Below are 25,327 nucleotides of genomic sequence, written 5' to 3'. Positions count from 1 at the left end.
ATTTAGCTACCTACCTACCTCCCATCTGTTTATTTATTTATTTACAACCCTCCATAGCCAAAAAGGAACACGTATTGAACATAGAAAGTTTAAACAGGATTAAATAATCAGGATGAGTATAAAAAGATGGAATAGGTTAATGGCATAAAATTACAGAAAAGTTGCATGGCTCTAGGCTGGCTTCATATTCATCTCTGATATTTGAAATTTTTCTTTTTTTTTTTTTTTTTATACGGAGTCTTGCTCTGTCACCCAGGCTGGAGTGCTGTGGCACGATCTCGGCTCACTGCAACCTCCGCCTCCCGGGTTCAAGCAGTTCTCCTGCCTCAGCCTCCTGAGTAGCTGGGATTATAGGTGTGTGCCACCATGCCCAGCTAATTTTTATATTTTTAGTAGAGATAGGGTTTCACCATGTTGGTCAGGCTGGTCTCGAACTCCTGACCTCGTGACCCACCCATCTTGACCTCCCAAAGTGCTGGGATTACAGGTGTGAGCCACCGCGCCTGGCCTGAGATTTGAAATGTATTTGTCCGAAGAGGGAGAAAGAAAGGAAAAGACTACAAGGGTTACATTATTTACGAGATAAATGGAAACCAGATGTTCAGGAAAAGCAAAAGCATTTTCTGGCTCTTAGGCCTGACAGAAATTTCTCCTTTGGGAGAAGGAGAAGGTAAGGTGGACAACATCCTTAAAAATGTCATTTTAATAATAAGTTAGATGGTTTTCTTGTAGATGTTTTGAGATATTTTCTTCTGTTCAAGCTAGGGCCAGAGCACCAAAGTGCAATTCAGTAAAAGTAATTATATGGGGGCCAAAACAATGCAGCTGAAGCACATGGCTCTGTAATGCCTCATTGGATTCAGGGTTAAAATCAAGATGCAAGGATGTCAGACAGGAGGGTGTGTGTGCCCTACTCTCATCCAGGTCCACCAGCAGACCTCACTACTCAATCTTAGCTTTTTTTTTTTTTTTTTTTAAATGGACCTGGATGTATTCTCAGTACCTCAAATAGCTGTTAAAATTAGACTTGATGTAAGATCACTTTGTCATCTTGGAAATTCTAGAGGAACAAAGAGCCTGTACATCCTTAGAAATTTTTCAATCAGGCCTTTGCTTAAAGATGGGTCAATATCTATACTCTGGGAAGAGGATGGACTGTAGATATTTTGAATTTTTTATTAAAACCAAGTTAGGTACTTAAAAATTCAGCTGGAAAGAAGGTAGAAATAATATCCTTTTATGAGAATTAAGAAGCCTAACCTGGATTTAGATGAACACACACCCCAAATTCATTTGAAGGGAGACTTGCAGCCAAGAAGGTTATGATGACCACACAGCTCTACTCACTGTTACATCTCAGCTGTTTTGCTAAAAATCAGGTGATGGTGGGATAGTTGCACAACCCTGTGAATACACTAGAAACCAATGTCTTTTACACTTTAAATGAGTGACTTGTGTGGTATGTGAATTATATCTCAATGCAGCTGGTACATAAAGCATCAGAGAAGATTTGGTTGTTCAAGAAGCATTTTCTATTTTTTTCCCCCAAAAGCATAGGCTGCCATCATCTTTAGGCTTAGTATTGAAGTTCAAATTTGTGAATCACTGTTATGATGAAAAGCTTCATGTGATTGTCATTGCTTGGTATTAGTTTTGCCAAGTATGTGAATAGTTTTATTTCTGGAATTCTCCTATCTGTATTATCTTTTAAATATTTGTAGTTCATGCCTTTGCTAATCAATTGTATCTGTCCTATATTCTGCCAACTGATAGAAAGCAGCTCACACTTACACTTAAAGAACCTGAAGTGATTTCCTCAAGCTTTAATGCCCAGTAGTTATTAAAAACCTTAAATAGACCTCCAGTGTTCTGACATTCTAATCACCCATGTAAGGGCTGAAATTATTTTTATGGATACATTTCTTTCTCTGTTACACATTAATTAACAAGTACTTTGTATTTCGTTTTCCATTATATACATAGGGGAAAAGATTGCCATATAAAAGTTATTTTAAGACCAAAGTATTAATTGTATTCAAGATCTTGAATTTATTGGGTCATAGAAAAGGAGAATTTAATTTAAAATGAACTGATTTATTATATAAACTATGTAAAGCTCTTAATTTTCATTATAGGGAAAGTTCAGGACTGAAGAAAGAGCTAGGTCAACTTTATCATCCTCATTTTAAGGTTAATAAGCAGTATATGTCAGGAGATAGCTAAGAGTCTAGCAAATCGTATTTCTTTTTAATAACTTTATCAAAGTATAATTCGCATATCATACAATTCACCCAATTAAAGTGTACAAGTCAATGATTTTTAATAAATTCAGAAGATTGTGCCACTATCATGGCAATCCAATTGTAGAACATTTTTATCACCCCCAAAAAAGAAACCCATCCACCTCAGCAGTCACTCCCCATTTCCCCCTAGTCCCTCCAGCCCTAGGCAGCCACTAATCTATTTTCTGTCTCTATAGATTTACATGTTATGGGCATTTAATACAAGTGGAATCATATGTAGCACAGCTTATTTTAATACTTTAAAATATAGAAATATAATATTTTAAAATATAGAAAAGAGGGAACATTTGCAGAAACAACTATTTGAGAAAACCCATTTTCTTCCATGTGAAGTCTAAATTATGGGATAGGCCGTTGATGCCATTTAAATCTGGAGTGAAATTGAGATCATTTTAGGTAGAAAAGTCTTATTTCAGTGCTCACTTTAGTTTGATCTGTTGGCTCTGTTACGTCTAGAGATCCTCTATTAGGAAAGGTTTGTATCTTTCACCAGTGGGTGTCAGCATCTGACTAAAGATGACTCTTCCTAGAACCACTTCTGTAAATAACCTTGAAGCCAGTCTCGCAACATCAGTAACAACAAACATTATTTGAATCCTGCACTCATTTATGTGATCACCTTAGAGTAAAAACCTGTAACAAGTCACATTAACTGTACATTATTTTTACCATTATATAGCTTTGAAGGATTAAGATTTTATCACCCTTACTGAATTTCAACTCTGATTAAAAAAAAAAAACTGTTAGTGTTACATGATAGCGCTTATATTCTAAAGGCGAATGAGGAATAGATTTGTGTTTTTATGCAGTAATGTTTTAATGCCTTCTGCCACCAGATATAGACATGTTGAGAAATGGTGCTGATTAGCCTTGTCATTTGATTAGCCTCGTCACGGGTAATCAATTGCATTAGGCAATTAAATGCTGAAACATTAGTTTGTTTAACAAGTTTTATGCTATGCTGACTATTTTCGTCTTCCATTCTTGCAGGATATCTCCTGGGTAGTGAAGATTATTATTCCCATGAGCGCTGTACATTAATTGACGCTCTGAATGTCACACGATGTGCTCTTGATTTTCGAGATGGCGAAGAAGTTGCAACAGGATATAAAAATATGTATTCAACAAACATATTCACCAAAACGGCTATAGCCCTCATAACTAACCATCCACCAGAGAAGGTAAGTTTTGCTTCTATTTACTGATAGCAAAATCTTGTTACACTAATGTCTTTTCAGACAAATGTAGGAAAAGGCCATTGTTGTTTAGGGAAAAATCTAATAAATTCTAGGGAAGTCCTTTTCAAATTATACAGTATCCCAGAATCAGCCTGGGAAGCTTGTTAAAAATGAAGATTCCTGGAGCCCACCTCTAGGGTGTGATTTATTAGGCGTGGGAGAAATCCGTACAGCAGCATTTTAGAGAAACTCTTAAAAGGTGATTCTTAAGAGTGGTCCCCAGATCACACTTTGAGGAATACTATGTTGGTAGTATTTCAATAGAAATATAGTTTAAAAATTTTGGTGTATTATGTGCATGTGCTGTGGGTAATTAATAAAATGACTTAAAAATTATTGGCTTAGGTTTAAGGTGAGGCTTTATTATGACAAACTTTTGGTTAAGGGATCCATAAATTTTGGGATCAGGGCAGGTCCTCTAACCTTGTACTTCCTCCCTACAAGAATATTTTGCTATTCTAGATCTTTTGCATTTCCATGTTAATTTGAGAATCATCTAGTCAATTTCTATATGCCAGCTCCCCCCTCCCCAAAGTATCTGCTTGGATTTAGATTTGAATCTATAGAACAACTTGGGGAGAATGGATGTCTTAACAATATTGGGTCTTCTAATCCATATGCCTGGTATACCAATGAGCTTATTTTTCACATTTACTATACTGATGCTTTTGTGTAAAACATGAATAATCTTATTATTATGATTATTTTATTAACCTAGAGTTAACTTCATGAGGTAAAGTCTAAGCTAAGTTCTCTGGATTTAGCTTATAAATGCTTTTGAAATGGGAACAAATATTTGTATTGTCAGACACTGGGCTCAAAATATGGCTTCATTAAGAACACCCATAAAAATAATACTTCAGTGGGACCCTGACACAACAAATTATAGAATATGCAGTGCTCCCTGGTTCTTCCAATTTCCTGCACTTTGCCTCTTTGACAATGCCTGAAGGTCCTTGGTGCAGGTCTGTCTTAGTCTGTTTGTGTTGCTATAAAGGAATAGCTGAGGCTGGGTAATTTATAAAGAAAAGAGGTTTATTTGGCTCATGGTGCTGCAGACTCTACAAGAAGCATGGCACCAGCATTTGCTTCTGGGTGAGGGCTTCAGGAAGCTTCCACTCATAATGGAAGGTGAAGTTGAGCTGGCATGTGCAGATCACATGGCAGGAGAGGAGAGAGAGAGAGATGCCAGGTTCTTTCTAACAACCAGCCCTCTCAGGAACTAATACAGTTATGAGATCTTACTCATAACTGCAAAGATGGCATGAAGCCATTCATGAGGGATCCACCTCCATGACCCAGACACCTGCCATTAGGCTCCCACTGGGGATCAAATTTAAACATGAAGTTTGGAGGAGGGTCAAATATCTAAACTATGAGAAGATCACCGTGTGGATTCTGGTTTACATACCTGTTTGGACTTGATATGTGGCTGCTGGTTCCCTTTCCAGTTTCTGCCTATTTGAACTCAGTATTGGAAATCTTCCCTGAATGAGTTAAATGCCAGATTGCTGGCATCCTTGTTTGACTTTCACAAGCTAAGGTAAAATCTTTCAGAAGACAACTTTACCTCGAACTTCAAATTATATTTACACTATCAAATGTTGTACAACTCCTGACATTCATTAAAAAATAATCGAAACCCCGTCTCTACTAAAAATACAAAAAAAATTAGCCGGGTGTGGTGGCGGGCGCCTGTAGTCCCAGCTACTCAGGAGGCTGAGGCAGGAGAATGGCGTGAACCCGGGAGGCGGAGCTTGCAGTGAGCTGAGATCGCGCCACTACACTCCAGCCTGGGCGACAGAGCAAGACTCCGTCTCAAAAAAAAAAAAATCGAGCACATGTAGAAATGAAAACACAGATAGAGGTGTCTGTCCTCAGCTGTGTCCCACTTTTGGCTATCACTCTCCTATGCTGATATCTTGAAGCAACCATGCTTTCTGTGGAACATGAAGAAATGGGAACATTCTCTCAAATATGTGGAAATACACAGATTTTAAATCTAAATCTAAACAAATATTCAGATAATTGGAAAAATAGTTGCTAGGTAATTGGCTTAAATCCTTAGTTTTCTTCTATATATTTGACATTTTATGGATGCACCTTAACACTTAACAAGGTAAAGTCTTAAGAGAACTGCGTATTATTTACACGTAAGCAAACTGGCTTAGAGAAGTTAAGTAACTTGTCCAAGGTCACAGAGCTATTGAGAGTCAGAATCAGAATTTAAACTCATGCTCTCTGACTCCAGACCTCATGTACTTTATCAGCCTCCCTAGTTCACAGCTAATATCCAAGACCAGAGATTCTGAGTCCCAGCTCATGATTCACCTTAATGATTTCAGTCCTGACCATATATTAGAATCATCTGGGAAACTTATAAGACATACTGATGCCAAATATTGTGATTCATTGGTCTGAGGTGGGACCCAATCATTGGTGTTTCATTATTCTCCCTCCCGGGCTCCTACCAGTGATTCTAATATGCAGTCATCACTGACACCTGGTGCAGTGAGAGCCATTCTTGGATGGGTCATTCAGGGCATTCCTCTCAAATATGGTGAGGCAAGCAGAAGCCAACTACCTATTACAGGTTCACAATCTGCCATACCTTAATCCGTGCAACAACTGTAATCTGCCCACAATACAAATTCATTCCTACTAAAGAACAATAGAATATTCTCTCACAGGGTTCCATAGCATTAAGCAGATAAGAGGAAGCAACTGGAGTGAAATAATAGATCTTTGTGGGTGGGCTCTCTTAACTAGGGTGGTGGGGAAAGCACAGAACTGAGGACAATAGGAAGCCCTAAAAGCTTGCTAGCCATGGAACGAGTGTTATTAGCATAGCCACTGTTCATAGGTAACTGTTTGGAAATTGCCAGATGAGAGGATGGTCATTTTCCTATCGTGTCAGAAACATGCTATAGCAGTATCCAGCATTCCCAGTATCTTCAAAGGAAAGTTTCAGTCATAGACATAAGTGAATGAAATAATCAATAGTCAAGCTGTAACCCAAGAATGTTTAAGACAGCTAATACATGTTTAAGTTTTCAATTCTGTATAAAATGATGCAACTCACCAGTTTGAGGAGCTGAGCTTTTCACGATTTTATCCCAATGTTGAATCTAATTCTGGGCTAATTTCTCAGGTACTATATATAGATTGTAGCATAAGGAACTTGTTCTAAGATAAAAATCATTAAAGAAAGGCACATGAAGAATCCACAGGCTAACTTAAAATTGTGCCTATTTGAAAAAGCACTTAAGAGGAAAAAAGCATTTGGAGGCAGTTCATAACTGAAACACAGTTGCTGGTGCTGGACTCAGGAAGGTGCTGCTGATTACCATTTCACGTATGTTAAGAAGGAAAGTTCTTTCTCTTTTTCAGCAGGATAATTCCCCATACTAGTGACACTACAGACTGAAAGTAACATATTCATAAAATATCTTTCTTTTAAAAACAGCCCCCCCTCAGCTGGCTGCACTGGCTCACACCTGTAATCCCAGCACTTTGGGAGGCTGAGGCGGGTGGATCGTGAGGTTAGGAGTTCGAGACCAGCCTGACCAACATGGTTAAACCCCATCTCTACTAAAAATACAAAAATTAGCCAGGCCTGGTGGCACGCACCTGTAATCCCAGCTACTCAGAAGGCTGAGGCAGGAGAATTGCTTGAACCCGGGAGGCAGAGTTGCAGTGAGCCAAGCTCGTGCCACTGAACTCCAGCCTGGGTGACAGAGCGAGACTCCATCTCAAGAAAAACAAACAAAAAAAACCCCCACCTCAGCACTTTGCAGAATGGAAGCAAATGTTATCTTATACACCTGATCTATTAGAAGCTTCTTAAAGAAAATGTTAATTTCTAGTGGAAGACTCTTACTTTTCTGTGACGCAGTTTGGAAAAGAGTGTCTTAATTTAGAAGTCAAAGAAAAACAATTTCAAAACCTATCATATGCTTTTTTTCATTTATACTTTAAATTAGGAAAATACACTAAAGAAATGAAAATAAGACTTTCTTCCTCACTGAAATAAGTTTCCTTAGCATGGTGAGGATATTTACAGTATATATCTTAGGAACCATAAGGCATAAATAAAGGGAAAAGAACCCCCAATATCCCAAACATGAATATGCTAATAGCTTTAGGTGATAATGTCTTGCTTTTATGTAATACTTAGATATTTAGTAATGATTTCATGCCTAGGATTTCATTTCACATTCCCAAGACACTGGAAAGGGTTACAGGTAGGGTTGGTGCACAGGCAGTAACTGTGACAGTTGATCAGAACAGGGATCTGGACCTAAGAAAAAGCAGGGGAGAGATCAGGCTCCAGTGATGGCAGCTGCTGGCTTTAGGCTGACAGTGAGCTGAGCTCTGGTTGGCAGGAGTGGGAAAATTGACCACAGCTGTTCACAGGCAGGGTCCTAGGACTAGTGGCTGCAGGTGGGGTCCTCACTGTGATTGGAGAACCTTGGAGTCCTAGTTAATTCTTTCCACTAGGCTACCATATAGTATTAAATACCATATAGTATTAAAAACACTACTCTTTCTCTTTTTTCAATTTAAAAATAGTGTAGAAATGTTTCACATTTACTACTGTTGGGAATGAGTTATAATATTTCATGAACAAAGTTCACCTTCTGAGTGTTGAAACTTTATTTTTTGTAGTATGGGATGGAAATATCTAAAATGTGCATCAGTCCTGACCTCTTGAAATGGGCTATACTATCGACATGGACTGGTATAGTTTCTTATTTTTAACCCCTCAAGAGTGTCAACTTAAAATAATCAAAAGGATCAGAATCTAGTTTAAAGAGAGTTTATTCAAGTACAGAGTTTAAGGATGGCCTCTTGGGAAGCACAGATTCCAAAGAATGGAAGTCCGTGTTTCAAAGTGTAGAAGTTTGGGATTTCTTACTGTATTGTATTAGTCCATTCTCACGCTATTATAAAGAACTGCCTGAGTTCCACTGGCCCTCCAGTGAGCTGAGGGTTTTTGCAAGAAAAAAAAAAAGCTGCCTGAGACCGGGTAATTTATAAAAGAAAGAGGTTTAATTGACTCACAGTTCCACATGGCTGGGGAGGCCTCAGGAAACTTACAATGGTGTGGAAGGGGAAGCAAACAAGTCCTTCTTCACATGGCAGCAGGAGAGAGAAGTGCCAAGCAAAGGGGGAAAAGCGCCTTATAAAACCAGCAGACCTTGTGAGAACTTATTCACTGTCAAGAGAACAGTATGGGGGTAATCACCCCCATGATTCAATTAACTCCCACTGGGTCCCTCCCCTGACACATGGGGATTATGGGAACTACAATTAAAGTTGAGATTTGGGTGGGGACACAGCCAAACCATATCACTTACATAGACAAAATTTAGGGGAGCTTAAACGAATTTCAACATCTTTCTGTACAAGGCTTAATGCATAATTACAATGATCTGATTAGTCAAGGTGGTGGTTTTCTTTTGGGAAAGGTATGTTTAACATTCCACACTGAAGATGTAACAGTCATGGTGTTTTTTGGGTCATCTGGTCTGAGTTAGGTACAGGACAATAAAGGAGGTGGTTAATCTATAACAAAGATCTTCAATAAGAAGGGGAGGAGTCCTGGTCTCTGGTCTTTCCTAGTTATTTACAGAACAAGAACAATAAGGAAGAGAGTTACTCTATAATCTAAGAAACAGAAGTTGCAAACATGCTATGTGACACAGTCTCCAGGACTTAATTTTCCCCTTGGCATAATTTAGAGAGTCCTGAAAATTTATATTCTTTTATAAAAGTGATGGTAATATCTTTAGCTACTAAGGAATAATTATAGGAAAGATTTTCAGATTATTTTTTGCCATATTTAACAAAGTGAGAAGAATGATTTCTATACTGAATGTTTATAAGAACCTTTAATAATGGTCCCCAAATCTTTTTTTTCCCTGGTCATTGTTTCAAGAACTCTTCTGTCCCCCTTCCCAGCCATTGCCTTTAGTAATCAGTTGCTGGCTGGGAATCACCTGCCCTCTTTCTCCTTGCTCTCCTTCGCCAGGTGGTTGCCATGTTGCTGCTAATGACCTGGATAAGAACATCTTCTCCTTAAGCTGTGGCCCCACTCTCTCCCCACTGTATCCCCTGCCCCCTGCCACTGTTAAGAGCCCAGATCAGAGTCACAGAATCTCGTGTTTGCAAGGGCCAGGCTGCTAACCTAAAGAAGTGAAGCGGTTTATGTAGAACAGTGGGAAGCTAGAAAATTGGATAGCACTTGAGGGGGATGGGGCCCCTGTTTCTCATACTCCAGCCTTTTGTTACCAGATGGAGTGTGGACAAAGAGTAGTCAGAAATTCTGATTTTTCCAAAAAAAATTTTTTATATAAAAACAGATCGATGTGATATTTCCTGATTTTTTAAAACTTTACGTGGGCTGCAAATTGTTGTAGCCTTCCGATTTTTAATCCTATTCCCATCTGGACCTTGGCTGGTGGCTGGAGTTGGCTCAGTCTAGCGCTGAAGACCCAGATAGCAGTATCCAGAGCAGACCCATACTGCACTGTCAGGTCAGCGATGCACCTGCACATTCTTCCCTCCAGACATCGCAGCCGGGACCTTCATCACCCCCAGGCAGGGCATCTGTTGGGATGTCCTGCACCATGGTCTACACAAACATAGATGCTTCAGCATGACCATGCAGCTGGAGTAGAAGGTGTGTGTGTCGAGTGGAAGCAGAGGCAGAACTGAAATGGTGTCAGAGGTTATAGAATAGACTTTTGGAGTGGGAATTTGCAATGTTTTCCCATGGAAATAATGGAAGTACGGGTTCTACATTATCATCATTTTCACTCCATCACCTGCCTCCTTAGTTTAATAGGTTTTAAAGCAACGACTTTGACATTTAGCAGCTATTTTTAACTTTTTGAGTTTAGGGAAAATGTATTTCTGAGTTCCAAAGACTTGAACAATAAATAAACTTTTGGGGGGTCTATTTGAGCTCTATGTATGGATACTCCTTTTTGCATTACAAGGATGTGTAATATAAAATTTAAAACAACTTGTCAACAATGAAGAATGAAATACGAGCACCCCGCCCCCAAAGTCTGTTTCTAACCATTTTCATTCATTTAGAGATTTAAATGCCTCAAATACTTTAACAGAACTCTATGTTTATTTTTGGGTTAAACTAGTTGTTGTCTCTTTGAGGGTTTTCAACTCATTAAAGAATTCTGTAGGAGCACTATGAAGAGAATGCCTTCAGAAAGGCTCATTAAAAAGGAGAAGCTGACCTGGTATGCCACTAATGTTAAATGCAATTGATGCAAATTGATGTAAGTGGTAAAATAGAATCAGTGTGTCATACTTCTTAGTTTCAGGAATTAAACTGGTCTTATGTTTGGTCCTGCATCAAAGACTAACAAGGCATGGTGTTCACTTTTTTTCTCATAAAATATAGTTTAAAAATACTAAACCTCTTCTAAAAGACGAGGGCTTATTTTCAGCTAAAGCAAAAAGCTAAAGCCTCTATTGGTGCACATCCATATCGTAATAGTGGGTTTTCCAATAGGGAATTGCTCTTCAATTAATGTGGAGTTGGACAAGTCACACATATAACCTTTCTAAGCCTCAGTTAACTCATCTGTAAAATTGGTATAACATAAGGTGGTTTCATTAAATGAGATAGAATATGTAAATTATTATCATACTGTCTAGTATGTAGACAACATTTAATATGTGGTTGCCATTACTGTTATTATTATTTGTTTGGATTAGGTCCATTGAGGCCGTTCTGGGACTCTGGCTTTTATTTTCAATTTTTTGTCTTGTGTCTTTTGTTATATTTTTTAATATCTTTATTGAAACAAAATTTACATATCATAAAATTCACTCATTTAAAGTATACAGTTCAATAGTAAATTTTCAGTTATGCAACCATACCACAATCTAAGTTTAAAACATTTTAATCATCCCCCGAAAAAAACCTTGTATCTGTTAGCAATCACTCACCATTCCTCTCCCCCACAGTTTCCTACAGCCCCAGGCAACCACTCTCTGTCTCTATAGATTTGCCTATATTTCTGGAATTTCATATAAATGAAATTATATAATATGAGGACTTTTATGATTGACTCATTTCACTTAGTATAGTGTTTTCAAGGTTTATCTATTTTGTAGTATGTATCAATACTTTATTTCATTTATTGCCATATGTTGCTGAAAATATACCATATTTTGTTTATCCATTCATCAATTGATAGATGTTTGGGTTGTTTCTACTCTTTGGCTATGATGAATAATGTTGCAATGAACATTCATGCAAGTTTTTGGGTGGATGTATGCTTTGATTTCTCTAGGAATGGAAATGCTGGGTCATATGGTAACTCTATGTTTTACAATTTCAGGAACTGCCAAAATGTTTCTTCAAAGTGGCTATGTGTGCCATTTTACATTCCTGCTAGTAATGAATGACAGTTCCAATTTCTCCATATCCTCACCAATACTTGTTCTCTTCCATTTTTAAATTATCACCATCCTAACAGATGTGAAGTGTTACCTCATTGTGGTTTTAATTTGCATCTTAATAATGACTGGTGATGTTGACTGTCTTTACATGTGTTTATTGCCTTTTGTATATCCTCTTTGGAGAAATTGCTATTCAGATTCTTTGCCCATTTTGTAGTTGAGTTATCATTGAGTTGTAAGGGTTCTTTATATATTCTGGAGATGAGTCCCTTATCATACATGTGATTCACAAATACTTTCAATGCATTCTGTAGGTTGTCTTGATATTATTTTTATTAATGCATAAATCTGAACTGTCTTATCCTTCTATATTTAATGCTTCAATATCCTCTTAACTGGTTTGCACAAACTTTCTTTCCAGCCTCTGTTTCTCTACCTTGCTCTCCAGTCTGTGCATGAGCCCCTTCAGGTCCCTGAGGAATACTTAAAGCCATATGACTTTATCCAAGACAAGAACAGGCATCACTATGCAGGAATGGTGTCCCTTATGGATGAAGCAGTAGGAAATGTCACTGCAGCTTTAAAAAGCAGTGGGCTTTGGAACAACACGGTGTTCATCTTTTCTACAGGTAAGTCTGTCAATAGGAAAATCATCTCTTGGCAAAGCCTAGGACATGGTATTTGGTAAGTGGAATGAAGACAAATTGGAGCGGTTAGCATTGCCTTATTAAAATAAATGCAAACTGCAATAGTGGAGACATGATAATTGTGGATGGAAAGATGTATCTAAGGAAAAAGAATGATGGGCTTCCCCTGTTCCCTCAGATATCAAAATATTCTGGGACTGTGGCTTGAAAACACATGTTCACTAACTGAGTAAGTATGAGAGGACATCTCTCATATACAGGGCTGCTGGGTAGTGAATCCCTAGAGTGGCTTGTTCCCAGCTCTCTCTACAACCCAGACATCTTCTATGGTCACAACTCCCGCCAACTAGAAGGGTCTCTGTATCACTGCAAAGAGACAGATTGTGACATTATGAAGACAAATAATGGAGCCATTTAAATCTATGCAAGTGTCTCCAAGTTTAGTTTTTTTTTTGTATTAAAATTGTTTTTGGGGCCGGGCGCGGTGGCTCACGCCTGTAATCCCAGCACTTTGGGAGACCGAGGTGGATCAACTGAGGTCAGGAGTTTGAGACCAGCCTGACCAATATGGTGAAACCCTGTCTCTACTAAAAATACAAAAATTAGCCGGGCATGGTGGCGAGTGCGTGTAGTCCCAGCTACTTGGGAGGCTGAGACAGGAGAACTGCTTGAATCCAGGAGGCAGAGAGGTTGCAGTGAGCCGAAACTGTGCCACTGCACTCCAGCCTGGGTGACAGAGCGAGACTCTGTCTCAAAAAAAAATATTTTTTTCTGACAGTAAAAGTTATATATGTTATTATAGACAAATTAGAAAAGGGAGAAATAAAACTCATAATCTCAGAGATTACTTTTGAAAATCACTTTCATTATGGCGATGCCATTCTGTTTCCTAATCTGTTACATATGCAACTTCCCCCTCTCATTAGAGACGGTTTTCTGAAATTTCACTGTGATGTGCTTTGGGTGTAGATTGTCATTTATTCATCATGCTGATTACTCAGAGAGCACTTTCAATCTGAAAATGCAGATCCTTTTGTTATGGGGAATTTTCTTATATGATTTATTTTGGAATTGTGTGGCCCTCCGTCCCACCTTCCCCTATTTTTTCTGTACAGAACTCCTATTATTTGGTCACCAGGTCAGTCCTCTAATTTTTCTTAGTTTTTTTTCCCCTCTCCGTTTTCTTTATTTTTCTTCTACTATTTGGGAAATCTTACTGTTTTGTAAGCTTCCTATTGAATTTATTTTAACTGCCATGTCTGTTAATTACCAGCAACTCTTTTGTGTTTTCTGATAATTCCTTTTCTGTAAAGTTCTGTTTTTAATTTATTGATGTCATAACTTGTTTCCTCAAAGCCTGTGCTCTTAACCATTGCTCTTAAGTGTGTATTATGTGTGTGTGTATATATATATGTATGTATATACATTTTTTTAAAGTTTGCTGATATTGCCAACATTATCTCTCTTCCTTTTGAGTTCTTTTTTTCAGTTTGTTTATATCTTTGTTATAGTCTGTCTTTAATGAGAGTGGTTTGGTTTTCTCAAATCCCTAGAGATTCTTGGCTGAAATCTAACAATTTGATTGGAAACTCCAAGTGCCAGGTCAGGGCTTGTCATCTGGTGAGTTTTACTGTAACATGACCATGTAGGGGTAAGGTGACATGTTGAGGAATTCATCTTGGTATTCTACTCATACTTTTGTGGTTTTGTTTTTTCACGAGTTGTTTTTTTTTGCTTTCAATCAGGCATAGTTATTGAATGTGGCATTTGTTGAGCAGTTACTATGTGTAGGACGCAGTTCTAAGTGTTTCATGCGAATTAGTTCAGTGAATCCTCATGATAACGGATTCTCTGAGAACTATTATTGTCCCATCTTGCAGATGTGAGAACTGAAGCACAAAGGGCATAAGTAACTTGCCCCAGGTCACGCAGCCAGGCAGAGCCTGGCTCCACTACAGTATCCTGCCTCCCAGATGATGATCTCAGTGTTCTCATAGGACCTCATGGTATAGTAGAGCTTTCCATATGGTGTGCTGCAATATTGATCTACTGAGGAGCCTGGGCAGGGCCAGAATAGCATCTACCCTGAGCAGCCTTGTTCACTTGTGTGGGTGCTATCCAAATACTATAATTTTCTAAGCATGTCCTGCTGTGAAAAAGGTTAAAATTTGTTTTTCTCCCAAAACTTACTCTTCAGAAAAAAAAGGTAGACATATTTCAGCCCTTACAAGATCTCTCAGATTCTGGGAGTCGTTCTCAATTTAATTTATTTTGAATATCCTGGTATAGCATTTTGATCAGTGCTGGTTTTGAATGCCTAGAGAAGTCACTAGAAAGAATCAATTAAAAAAAAGATACTAGGACATTTAACACTGATGTGGCAAAATTATTCCTGGGAAATGACCTCATTGTTGCAAGAATTGGAAGTCATAAGTTTTTATAAAACAAGTCTTTGTTCTAGAGATCACAATTAGACAATTTCAGGACAAATGATTTTCTAAAGTGGAAGTATATATGGATTAATGTATTGTACGTGGGCTTAAATGTGCTCAGACAGAAGTGAAGATGCTAGTTCTGGAAGACTGTAGTAAATATCTCTAAGCGGCTCTTGTGATAGCATTCCCATCAAGACTGCATGGGAGGCTGGGTGTGGTGGCTCATGCTTGTGATCCCAGCACTTTGGGAGGCTGAGGCAGGCAGGTCACTTGAGTTCAGGAGTTCAGCACCAGCCTGGGAAACATGGTGAAATCCTGTCTCTACAGAAAATACAAAAATTAGCCAGGTGCGGTGGCATGTGCCTGTAGTCCAAGCTACTGGAGGGGCTGAGGCTGGAGGATTGCTTGAGCCTAGGAGGTTGAGGCTGCAGTGAGCTGAGATCGCACCACTGTACTCCAGCCTGGGTAACAGAGCGAGACCTTGTTTCAAAAAGAAAGAAAGAAGAATGCATGGGAAGAGGTGGAATACAATTTTTTTTCATGATATTTGAGAATGGAAAAATATTTTAAGATAAATATTTCCTTTATTATATGATTGCAAATGTGTATGTATAATTGTACTTTCAAACAGATAGTTGACTATTTCGTAAACATCTATATTTATTCAAGCTGGTAGTAGTAACATTTGGAGCTTCTCACTGAGAAAATGAAGATCACCTTAAAATAGGGTTGTCTTATATTTTGATACTATATTAATAGATACCTTAATCTTGGATCATCTTTGCTTTGTTAGGTTAAATCCAACTTGACTGTGCGTATGTATTTTTATTATACTGATGAATTCAGCTTGCTAGGGTTTCATTTAGGATTTTTGCATCAATTCAGAAGTGGAAGTAGAGTTAGTGGTTTCTTTTTTGTGTCAGGTTTTGTTTTCTTGGTTGTACTCACTTCATAAAATAATGTGGTTAGTTTTTCCATCTTTTTCTATGCTCTGGAATAGTTTATAGAATGTTGGAAAGATCTTTCTGTTTAGCTGGTCCCTGAAGCCTTTTGTGGAGGCATTTAAAAAATTATTTCCATAGTTTACATTTTTTGCTGAATTATATCTAGGTGTGTGTCTTTAAAATGTTTTGAAATTAATTTTGCCTGAAATATAGTGAGCCCTGGAACTGCATGCTGAGATGATTATTCACTCCAGGAGGCTTTCCTTATTCATATTTTAGCTTATTGCTTTTGTTCTACTTGATTTATGTCTCAAAAATATCTTTAATTACTGTGTTGAATCCCTGATTCAGCTTTTCTCTCATCCTTTTCATTGTTTTTGTCCTTTTTCTCAGCCTTTGGAGCTCTTCTGTATTACCAGTTTAGACACTTTTGCAATTTTAATCCTACACCTTAATATCTCCAACATAGATTATTGTTGATTGTATTTTTAGTTTTTTTGCAATGCTGTCTCTGTTTCAATCAGTACCCTTTTCTTCCAAGCTTGTTAGTATAGTAGTGACTACTATTTAATAAGCATTAAACCTCAGTGTAACCCTGTGAGATAGTAAATGGTTTCTTGATCCCATTTACCAATGAAGAAATCAAAACTTCTTTTTAAAAAATAAAGATAGGGTCTTGCTATGTTGCCCAGACTGGTCTCAAACTCCTGGGCTCAAGTGATCCTCCCACCTCAGACTCCCAAAGTGCTAGGATTATCGGTGTGAGCGCTTAAAGAAATTAAGCGATTAATCCAAGGCCACACAGCTAACAACTGAAAAAGCCAGAATTCAAACCCAGATCTACTTGAGGTCAAAACCCAATTACCCTAATCAGTTGTCTTTTTCCATCTCATTTTCTTTTCCATTTATTTCATCCCATTGTACTGCATTTCTACACTTGTGTTCACATGACCCATCCTTTTCCTGAACCTTTGTGAATAGAACTTTTCTAAAATCTTTATTTTTATAGGAAGTCATTGCCAGCTAGATGCTCTTCCTCGGAGTATAGTGGTGAAAGATCTGCACACACAGAGTGTGTGGCCATCTTGTGGCCTCTGGTCACTGTTCCCTGGTTGATTCCTTCTCAAATCTGCAGCTCGAGGTCAGGTTGATGCATACACCTCACAGAGTTCCTGGTGGCATATAGGCATTAAGTGTTCGACTCTATTGAACCTGACCCACCTAGTTACAGTTTCTTCTCTTTTGGCGCTCTAATTCTTTGACAGGCTAAAAGAACCCCAGACTCTTCCTATCTCCACATTTTCAGGGCTTTATTTTTGGGGACATTCCTCAGGATATAGTGTGCCAGCACTGCCAGACCTTCTCTTTTCCTGCCTGTTGTCTTCTGGGAGATGTGATCTCTAAGCACATAGAAGTAGAGGAGGTAATAATTCTCCTCCGCTTAAATTAGTGCCATCCCCTCTCAGGCTGTCTTCCTGCCTCTCTTAAGCTAGCTGAAGGGCTCTGTGTCATGAGGCAAAGCAGAGTGGGCCATTTCTTGTTTCCTCAGCCCAGCTTCTCTGGTCTTGTAGTTTATGGACATGTCTCCAAGATTTTGGCATTATAAGCTGTCTATCCATCTTGGTTTCTTATGTTGTGATGGGGTTTCATCTTGTTCTGTGTTTGTTGTTTTCGCAGGGTAGTAGTTCAGAGAAGCCAGCACTAGCGGCTGTTAGGAAGACACCATTTTAATCTGGATGCTTGTCACCATGGCTGATCTTTGTAGTTGCTAAATTCCAGGAACCTGCACAGGAATCTGACCTGGAGTAAAATGAGTTAAGGTTAGAGACAACTCTTGAGTAACTAGATCATGAGTTAAGACTAGGAAAAACCGATTCTGCAACCCTGAAAACAGTGATTGACCTCAACATGCAATGCAGCCATTGTGTATTTATATTAACTCTTTTTTTGGTTTGTTTTGTTTTGTTTGAGATGGAGTCTCGCTCTGTCACCCAGGCTGGAGTACAGTAGCATGATCTTGGCTTGCTGCAATCACTGCCTCCCGGGTTCAAGTGATTCTCCTGCCTCAGCCTCCCAAATAGCTGGGACTACAGGCGTGTACCACCATGCCTGGCTAATTTTTGTATTTTTAGTAGAGACAAGGTTTCGCCATTTTGGCCAGACTGGTCTCGAATTCCTGAGCTCAGGCAGTCCACCCACCTCAGCCTCTCAGAGTGCTCGGATTACAGTCATGAGCCACCATGCCCAACCTGTATTAAGCCTTACCAGAATAGTTACTTTTACTTACATTTAGATGAGGGTTTGAATATAAGGAGAAACCTAATTTGCATTTCTTTCTCCAGAGACTTCTGTGTTTATTGACAATTTCATTTCCTGAAGTTGAAATTAATAATGTGCTATAATAATGTAATTATAACCCAAGGACCTGGACTAACTAATCACAGAGCAGTGATTCATTTTTTTCCCACTTCTCTCACTTTACTTCACTTAGCCCTGTGCTTCTTTATAAGGATAAGAATACTGGTTGCATTCAAATCAATAAATGTTGAGTCCATTAGTACAGAAAACCATGAAAACAATCTAGCTTCCTGGTATCAGATTATATTTGGTGATCGGTAAAGGCAAAGGCATAATTTTTAGATTTTGATGTTTGATAAAGCTAATTTTTAAAAATTTCTGTTATGATCTGAGAGAAATCCATGATTCATTCCTTGCCACCTCTACCCATCATCTTAGCATAGGTGTTCTCAGTGCGCTGTCTGGGGACCACCTGCGGCAGTGGAGCATTTGTTAAAATGCAGTTTTCAAGGTGATGGCTGCACAACATTGTGAATGTTCTAAATGTCACTGAATTGGATACTTTAAAATGGCTAATTTTATGTAATGTGAATTTCACCACAATCTTAAAAATTCAGTTTCTCAGACTCTATCACAGCCCAACTGAATTAGAAACCCAGGGGCTGACGCCCAAAAATCTCCATTTTTAACAAGAATTCAGTTGATTCTTTTGTACACAGAAATTTGAGAACCTCTGAGCTTAGGTAACTTTTATTCAAACTGTGGGAATTTACCTTACAAGGAATATATGTAGTTATTTAAATTTGACATATATTTATGTTTATAGATATATCCTCCTCACTAGGAGGAATATATATATGACAGCTGGAAGCCAACTGGGTTTGAAGTTCAAGCTCTCCTAGGTAGTTTTCATTTCAGGTAAATGCGGCTATTTCTAGAAATAGACTCTTCAAAAAGCTGATGAGAAAAGTTTAAATTTAATTATTCTGCTTTTCGTGTTCTTACTGCATATAAATCACAACCTTGATTGATTCATGTCATTTCTTCTGCAGTGTGTGATTAATATCACTGTTAACAAATATTGTCTTTCTCATTACACACATACTATTCTGGGTTTGTTTTTTTATTTCTATTTTTTATTTTTATGGGTATATAGTAGGTATAAATATATATTTATGGAGTACATGAGATATTTTGATACAGGCATACAATGCATAATAATCATGTCTGGGTAATGGGGATATCTATGCCCTCAAGCATTTATCATTTCTTTGTGTTACAAACATTCCAATTATATTCTTTTGGTTATTTTAAAATGTACAATAAATTGTTAACTGTAGTCACCCTACTGTGTTATTAAATACTAGATCTTATTCATTCTATCTAAGTATATTTGTGTACCCATTAACCATAACCACTTCCCCCCTACCGTCACCCCACTACCCTTTCCAGCCTCTAGTAACCATCCTTCTATTCTCTGCCTCTGTGAGTTCTATTGTTTTAATTTTTAGCTCTTACAAATAAGTGAGAACATGTAATGTTTGCCTTTGTGCTTGGCTTATTTCACTAATATAATGACCTCCAGTTCCCTCCATGTTGTTGCACACGGTTGATCTCATTCTTTTATGTGGCTGAATAGTACTCCATTGTGTATATGTAGCACATTTTCTTTATCCATGCATCTGTTGATGGACACTTAGGTTGTTTTCAAATCTTGGCTATTGTGAATAGTGCTGCAATAAACATGGCAGTGCAGGTATATCTTTGATATACTGATATTCTTTCTTTTGGGTATATACTTAGGAGTAGGATTACTGGATCATATGGTAGTTTTGTTTTTAGTTTTCTGAGGAACCTCCAAACTGTTCTCCATAGTGGCTGTACTAACTCACATTCCCACCAACACTGTACAAAAGTACCCTTTTCTCCACATCCTCGCCCACATTCGTTATTACCTGTCTTTTGGATAAAAGCCATTTTAACTGGGGTGAGAGGATACCTCACTGCAGTTTTGATTGGCATTTCTCTGATAGCCAGTCATGTTGAGCACCTTTTCATATACCTGTTTGCCATTTATATGTCTTCTTTTAAGAAATGTCTATTCAGATCTTTTGCCCATTTTTAATCAGATTATTAGATTTTTTTTTCCCATAGAGTTATTTGAGTTCCTTATATAGTCTGGTTATTAGTCTCTTGTCAAATGGTTAGTTTGCAGATATTTTCTCCCATTCCATGGCTTATCTCTTCACTTTGTTGGTCATTTTCTTTATTGTGCAGAAGCTTTTTAACTCAGTGGAATCCTATTTGTCCATTTTTGCTTTGGTTACCTGTGCTTGTGGGATATCACACAAGAAGTCTTTGCCCAGTCCAATGTCCTGGAGAGTTTCCCCAATGTTTTCTTTTAGTAGTTGTGTAGTTTGGGTTCTTAGACTTCAATCTTTAATCCATTTTGATTTGATTTTTCTATATGGTGAGAGATAGGGGTCTAGTTTAATTCTTCTGCATATGGGTATCCAGTTTTCCCAGCACCATTTATTGAAGAGACTGTCCTTTCTCCAGTGTCTGTTCTTGGTACTTTTGTTGAAAATGAGTTCACTGTAGATGTATGGATTTATTTTTGGGTTCTCTATTCTCTTCCTTTTTTCTAAGTGTCTGTTTTTATGCTAGTACCATGCTGTTTTGGTTACTATAACTCTATAGTATAATTTGAAGTCAGGTAATGTGATTCCTACAGTTTTGTTCTTTTTGCTCAGGATAGCTTTGGCTATTCTGGCTCTTTTGTGGTTCCATATAAATTTTAGAATTATTTTTTCTCTTTCTATGAAGAATGTCTTTGGTATTTTGATAGGGATTGCATTGAATCTGTAGATTGCCTTGGATAGTATGGACATTTTGACAATATTGATTGTTCCAATCATGAACATGAAATATCTTTCCATTACTTTGTGTCTGCTTCAATTTCTTTCATCAATGTTTTATAGTTTTCATTGTAGCGCTCTTTCACTACTTTGGTTAAGTTTATTCCTAGGTATCTTATTTTATTGGTAGCTATTGTAAAAGGGATAACTTTCTTGATTTCTTTTTCAGATGGTTCACTGTTGGCACATAGAAATGTTACTGATTTTTATATGTTGCTGATTTTTGTATGTTGATTTTGTATCTTGTAACTTTACTGAATTTGCTTATCAGTCCTAATAGTTTTTTTGTGGAGCCTGTAGGTTTTTCCAAATGTAAGATCATATCATCTGCAAACAAGGATAATTTGACTTCTTTCTTTCCAATCTGGATGCCTTTATTTCTTTCTCTTGTCTGATTACTCTAGCTAGCACTTTTTAATTCCAGGTTTTTAAATCCAAGGATGACACTTCTAATCCTTCTCCGATAGAACATGATCAGAGTTTGAGTTTCAACTTTCCCGCCAATGAGTTATATGTAGAGTCTAGCCTCGGTTTCATTATCTGTTAAACGCAAGTTGATTGACCATCCATTTATTCACTCCGTCTTTCATTGCAGATAAAAAGATAACTAGGACATAATTCTCCCTTAGGAAACTCACACTCTAGTGAAGTAGACAGGTACATGTATTATTATTATGTGGTGGGAGTATTAGGATGAAGCCCAGGGTGCTGTTTGCACACAATAAGAGCCACCTCTCAGAACCCAGGGTGTGGGGAGGCTTTCTGAGATGGAAAGGTTGGAAATGGCTTGGCTAGATAAGCAGAGCACAGGTGGGGAGGAGATTGGGCAGCATTCTAGCCTGTGAGAAAGGAACATAAACAAAGACAGGGAGGTCGGGAGAGCAGGCCTGGAGGGGGGTCTGCATTGCTGTTGTCTGGACTGCAAGGTGGAGAGCAGTGAGATGTGATGCCGGAGAGCATGACCCAGGGGTCCACTCAGAAGGGGCCTGTGCACATGCAGGGAGGAATTGTGAAGGGTCTCATGGTGGCAGTGAGACACTGAAAAGTTTTAAGCAGGATCAGATTTTCACTTTAGAACTGAAGTGGAGGGTGATTGGAAGCAGGCCGACCTTTTAGGAGGCTCTGACAGTAAAGAGGGGAGAGAAGATAAGGAGCACTTGAATAAAGGCAGAGGGAAGGTGGATGGAGATGAGAGGACAGATTTAAGAAATACATAGGAGGGGTGGAGCCAAGATGGCTGAATATGAACAGCTGCAGTCTACAGCTCCCAGCGTGAGCAACGCAGAAGACGAATGATTTCTGCATTTCCAACTGAGGTACCGGGTTCATCTCACTGGAGATTGTCGGACAGTGGGTGCAGGACAATGGGTGCAGTGCACCGAGCCTGAGGTGAAGCAGGGCGAGGCATCGCCTCACCCGGGAAGCGCAAGGGGTCAGGGAATTCCCTTTCCTAGCCAAGGAAAGGGGTGACAGATGGCACCTGGAAAATCGGGTCGCTCCCACCCTAATACTGTGCTTTTCCAACGGTCTTAGCAAACGGCACACCAGGAGATTGCATCCCGCGCCTGGCTCGGAGGGTCCTACGCCCACAGAGCCTCGCTCATTGCTAGTACAGCAGTCTGAGATCAAACTGCAAGGCAGCAGCGAGGCTGGGGGAGGGGCGCCTGCCATTGCTGAGGCTTGAGTAGGTAAACAAACCGGCTGGGAAGCTCAAACTGGGTGGAGCCCACCACAGCTCAAAGAGGCCTGCCTGCCTCTGTAGACTCCACCTCTGGGGGCAGGGCATAGCCAAACAAAAGGCAGCAGAAACCTCTGCAGACTTAAATGTCCCTGTCTGACAGCTTTGAAGAGAGTAGTGGTTCTCCCAGCATGCAGCTTGAGATCTGAGAACGGACAGACTGCCTCCTCAAGTGGGTCCCTGACCCCCGAGTAGCCTAACAGGGAGGCACCCCCAAGTAGGGGCAGACTGGCACCTCACATGGCCGGGTACTCCTCTGAGACAAAACTTCCAGAGGAACGATTAGGCAGGAACATTTGCTGTTCACCAATATCCGCTGTTCTGCAGCCTCCGCTGCTGATACCCAGGCAAACAGGGTCTGGAGTGGACCTCCGGCAAACTCCAACAGACCTGCAGCTGACGGTCCTGACTGTTAGAAGGAAAACTAACAAACAGAAAGGACATCCACACCAAAATCCCATCTGTATGTCACCATCATCAAAGACCAAAGGTAAATAAAACCACAAAGATGGGGAAAAAACAGAGCAGAAAAACTGGAAATTCTAAAAAGCAGAGCGCCTCTCCTCCTCCAAAGGAACGCAGCTCCTCACCAGCAATGGAACAAAGCTGGACAGAGAATGACTTTGACGAGTTGAGAGAAGAAGGCTTCAGACGATCAAACTTCTCCGAGCTAAAGGAGGAAGTTTGAACCCATGGCAAAGAAGTTAAAAACCTTGAAAAAAGATTAGACGAATGGCTAACTAGAATAACCAATGCAGAGAAGTCCTTAAAGGACCTGACGGAGCTGAAAACCACAACACGAGAACTACGTGACAAATGCACAAACCTAGGTAGCCAGTCGATCAACTGGAAGAAAGGGTATCAGTGATTGAAGATAAAATGAATGAAATGAAGTGAGAAGAGAAGTTTAGAGAAAAAAGAATAAAAAGAAACGAACAAAGCCTCCAAGAAATATGGGACTATGTGAAAAGACCAAATCTACATCTGATTGGTGTACCTGAAAGTGACAGGGAAAATGGAACCAAGTTGGAAAACACTCTGCAGGATACTATCCAGGAGAACTTCCCCAATCTAGCAAGGCAGGCCAACATTCAGATTCAGGAAATACAGAGAATGCCACAAAAATACTCCTTGAGAAGAGCAACTCCAAGACACATAATTGTCAGATTCACCAAAGTTGAAATGAAGGAAAAAATGTTAAGGGCAGCCAGGGAGAAAGGTCAGGTTACCCACAAAGGGAAGCCCATCAGACTAACAGCTGATCTCTCAGCAGAAACTCTACAAGCCAGAAGAGAGTGGGGGCCAATATTCAACATTCTTAAAGAAAAGAATTTTCAACCCAGACTTTCATATACAACTAAACTAAGCTTCATAAGTGAAGGAGAAATAAAATACTTTACAGACAAGCAAATGCTGAGAGATTTTGTCACCACCAGGCCTGCCATAAAAGAGCTCCTGAAGGAAGCACTAAACATGGAAAGGCACAACTGGTACCAGCCACGGCAAAACCATGCCAAATTGTAAAGACCATCGAGGCTAGGAAGAAACTGCATCAACTAATGAGCAGAATAACCAGCTAACATCATAATGACAGGATCAAATTCACGCATAACAGTGTTAACCTTAAATGTAAATGGGCTAAATTCTCCAATTAAAAGACACAGACTGGCAAATTGGATAAAGAGTCAAGACCCATCAGTGTGCTGTATTCAGGAGACCCATCTCACATGCAAAGACACACATAGGCTCAAAATAAAGGGATGGAGGAAGATCTACCAAGCAAATGGAAAGCAAAAAAAGGCAGGAGTTGCAATCCTAGTATCTGATAAAACAGACTTTAAACCAACAAAGATCAAAGGAGACAAAGAAGGCCATTACATAATGGTAAAGGGATCAATTCAACAAGAAGAGCTAACTGTCCTAAATATATATGCACCCAATACAGGAGCACCCAGATTCATAAAGCAAGTCCTTAGAGACCTATGAAGAGACTTAGACTCCCACACAATAATAATGGGAGACTTTAACACCCCACTGTCAACATTAGACAGATCAACGAGACAGAAAGTTAACAAGGATATCCAGGAATTGAACTCAGCTCTGCACCAAGCAGACCTAATAGACATCTACAGAACTCTCCACCCCAAATCAACAGAATATACATTCTTTTCAGCACCACACCATACCTATTCCAAAATTGACCACATAGTTGGAAGTAAAGCACTCCTCAGCAAATGTAAAAGAACAGAAATTATAACAAACTGTCTCTCAGACCACAGTGCAATCAAACTAGAACTCAGGATTAAGAAACTCACTCAAAACCGCTCAACTACATGGAAACTGAACAACCTGCTCCTGAGTGACTACTGG

The 25,327-nt window shown here is 39.1% G+C and overlaps 1 protein-coding gene across 1 annotated transcript in view; it reads left to right on the top strand.

The window, feature by feature from the left end:
* The window catches only part of ARSB (arylsulfatase B), a 201,200-nt gene that overhangs the window by 16,830 nt on the left and 159,043 nt on the right, over window positions 1-25,327 (top strand). Inside the window, exons 3-4 of the mRNA XM_054488965.2 lie at window positions 3,294-3,484; window positions 12,399-12,606. Coding sequence (XP_054344940.1) covers window positions 3,294-3,484; window positions 12,399-12,606 — 399 coding nt within the window. The remainder of the gene's footprint in view (window positions 1-3,293; window positions 3,485-12,398; window positions 12,607-25,327) is intronic.

Source organism: Pongo pygmaeus, chromosome 4 (assembly GCF_028885625.2).
Source record: "Pongo pygmaeus isolate AG05252 chromosome 4, NHGRI_mPonPyg2-v2.0_pri, whole genome shotgun sequence".
Classification (NCBI taxonomy): Eukaryota; Metazoa; Chordata; class Mammalia; order Primates; family Hominidae; genus Pongo; species Pongo pygmaeus.
Note: the sequence above shows the minus strand (reverse complement) of the source record. Positions and strands in the feature narration are given on the sequence as shown.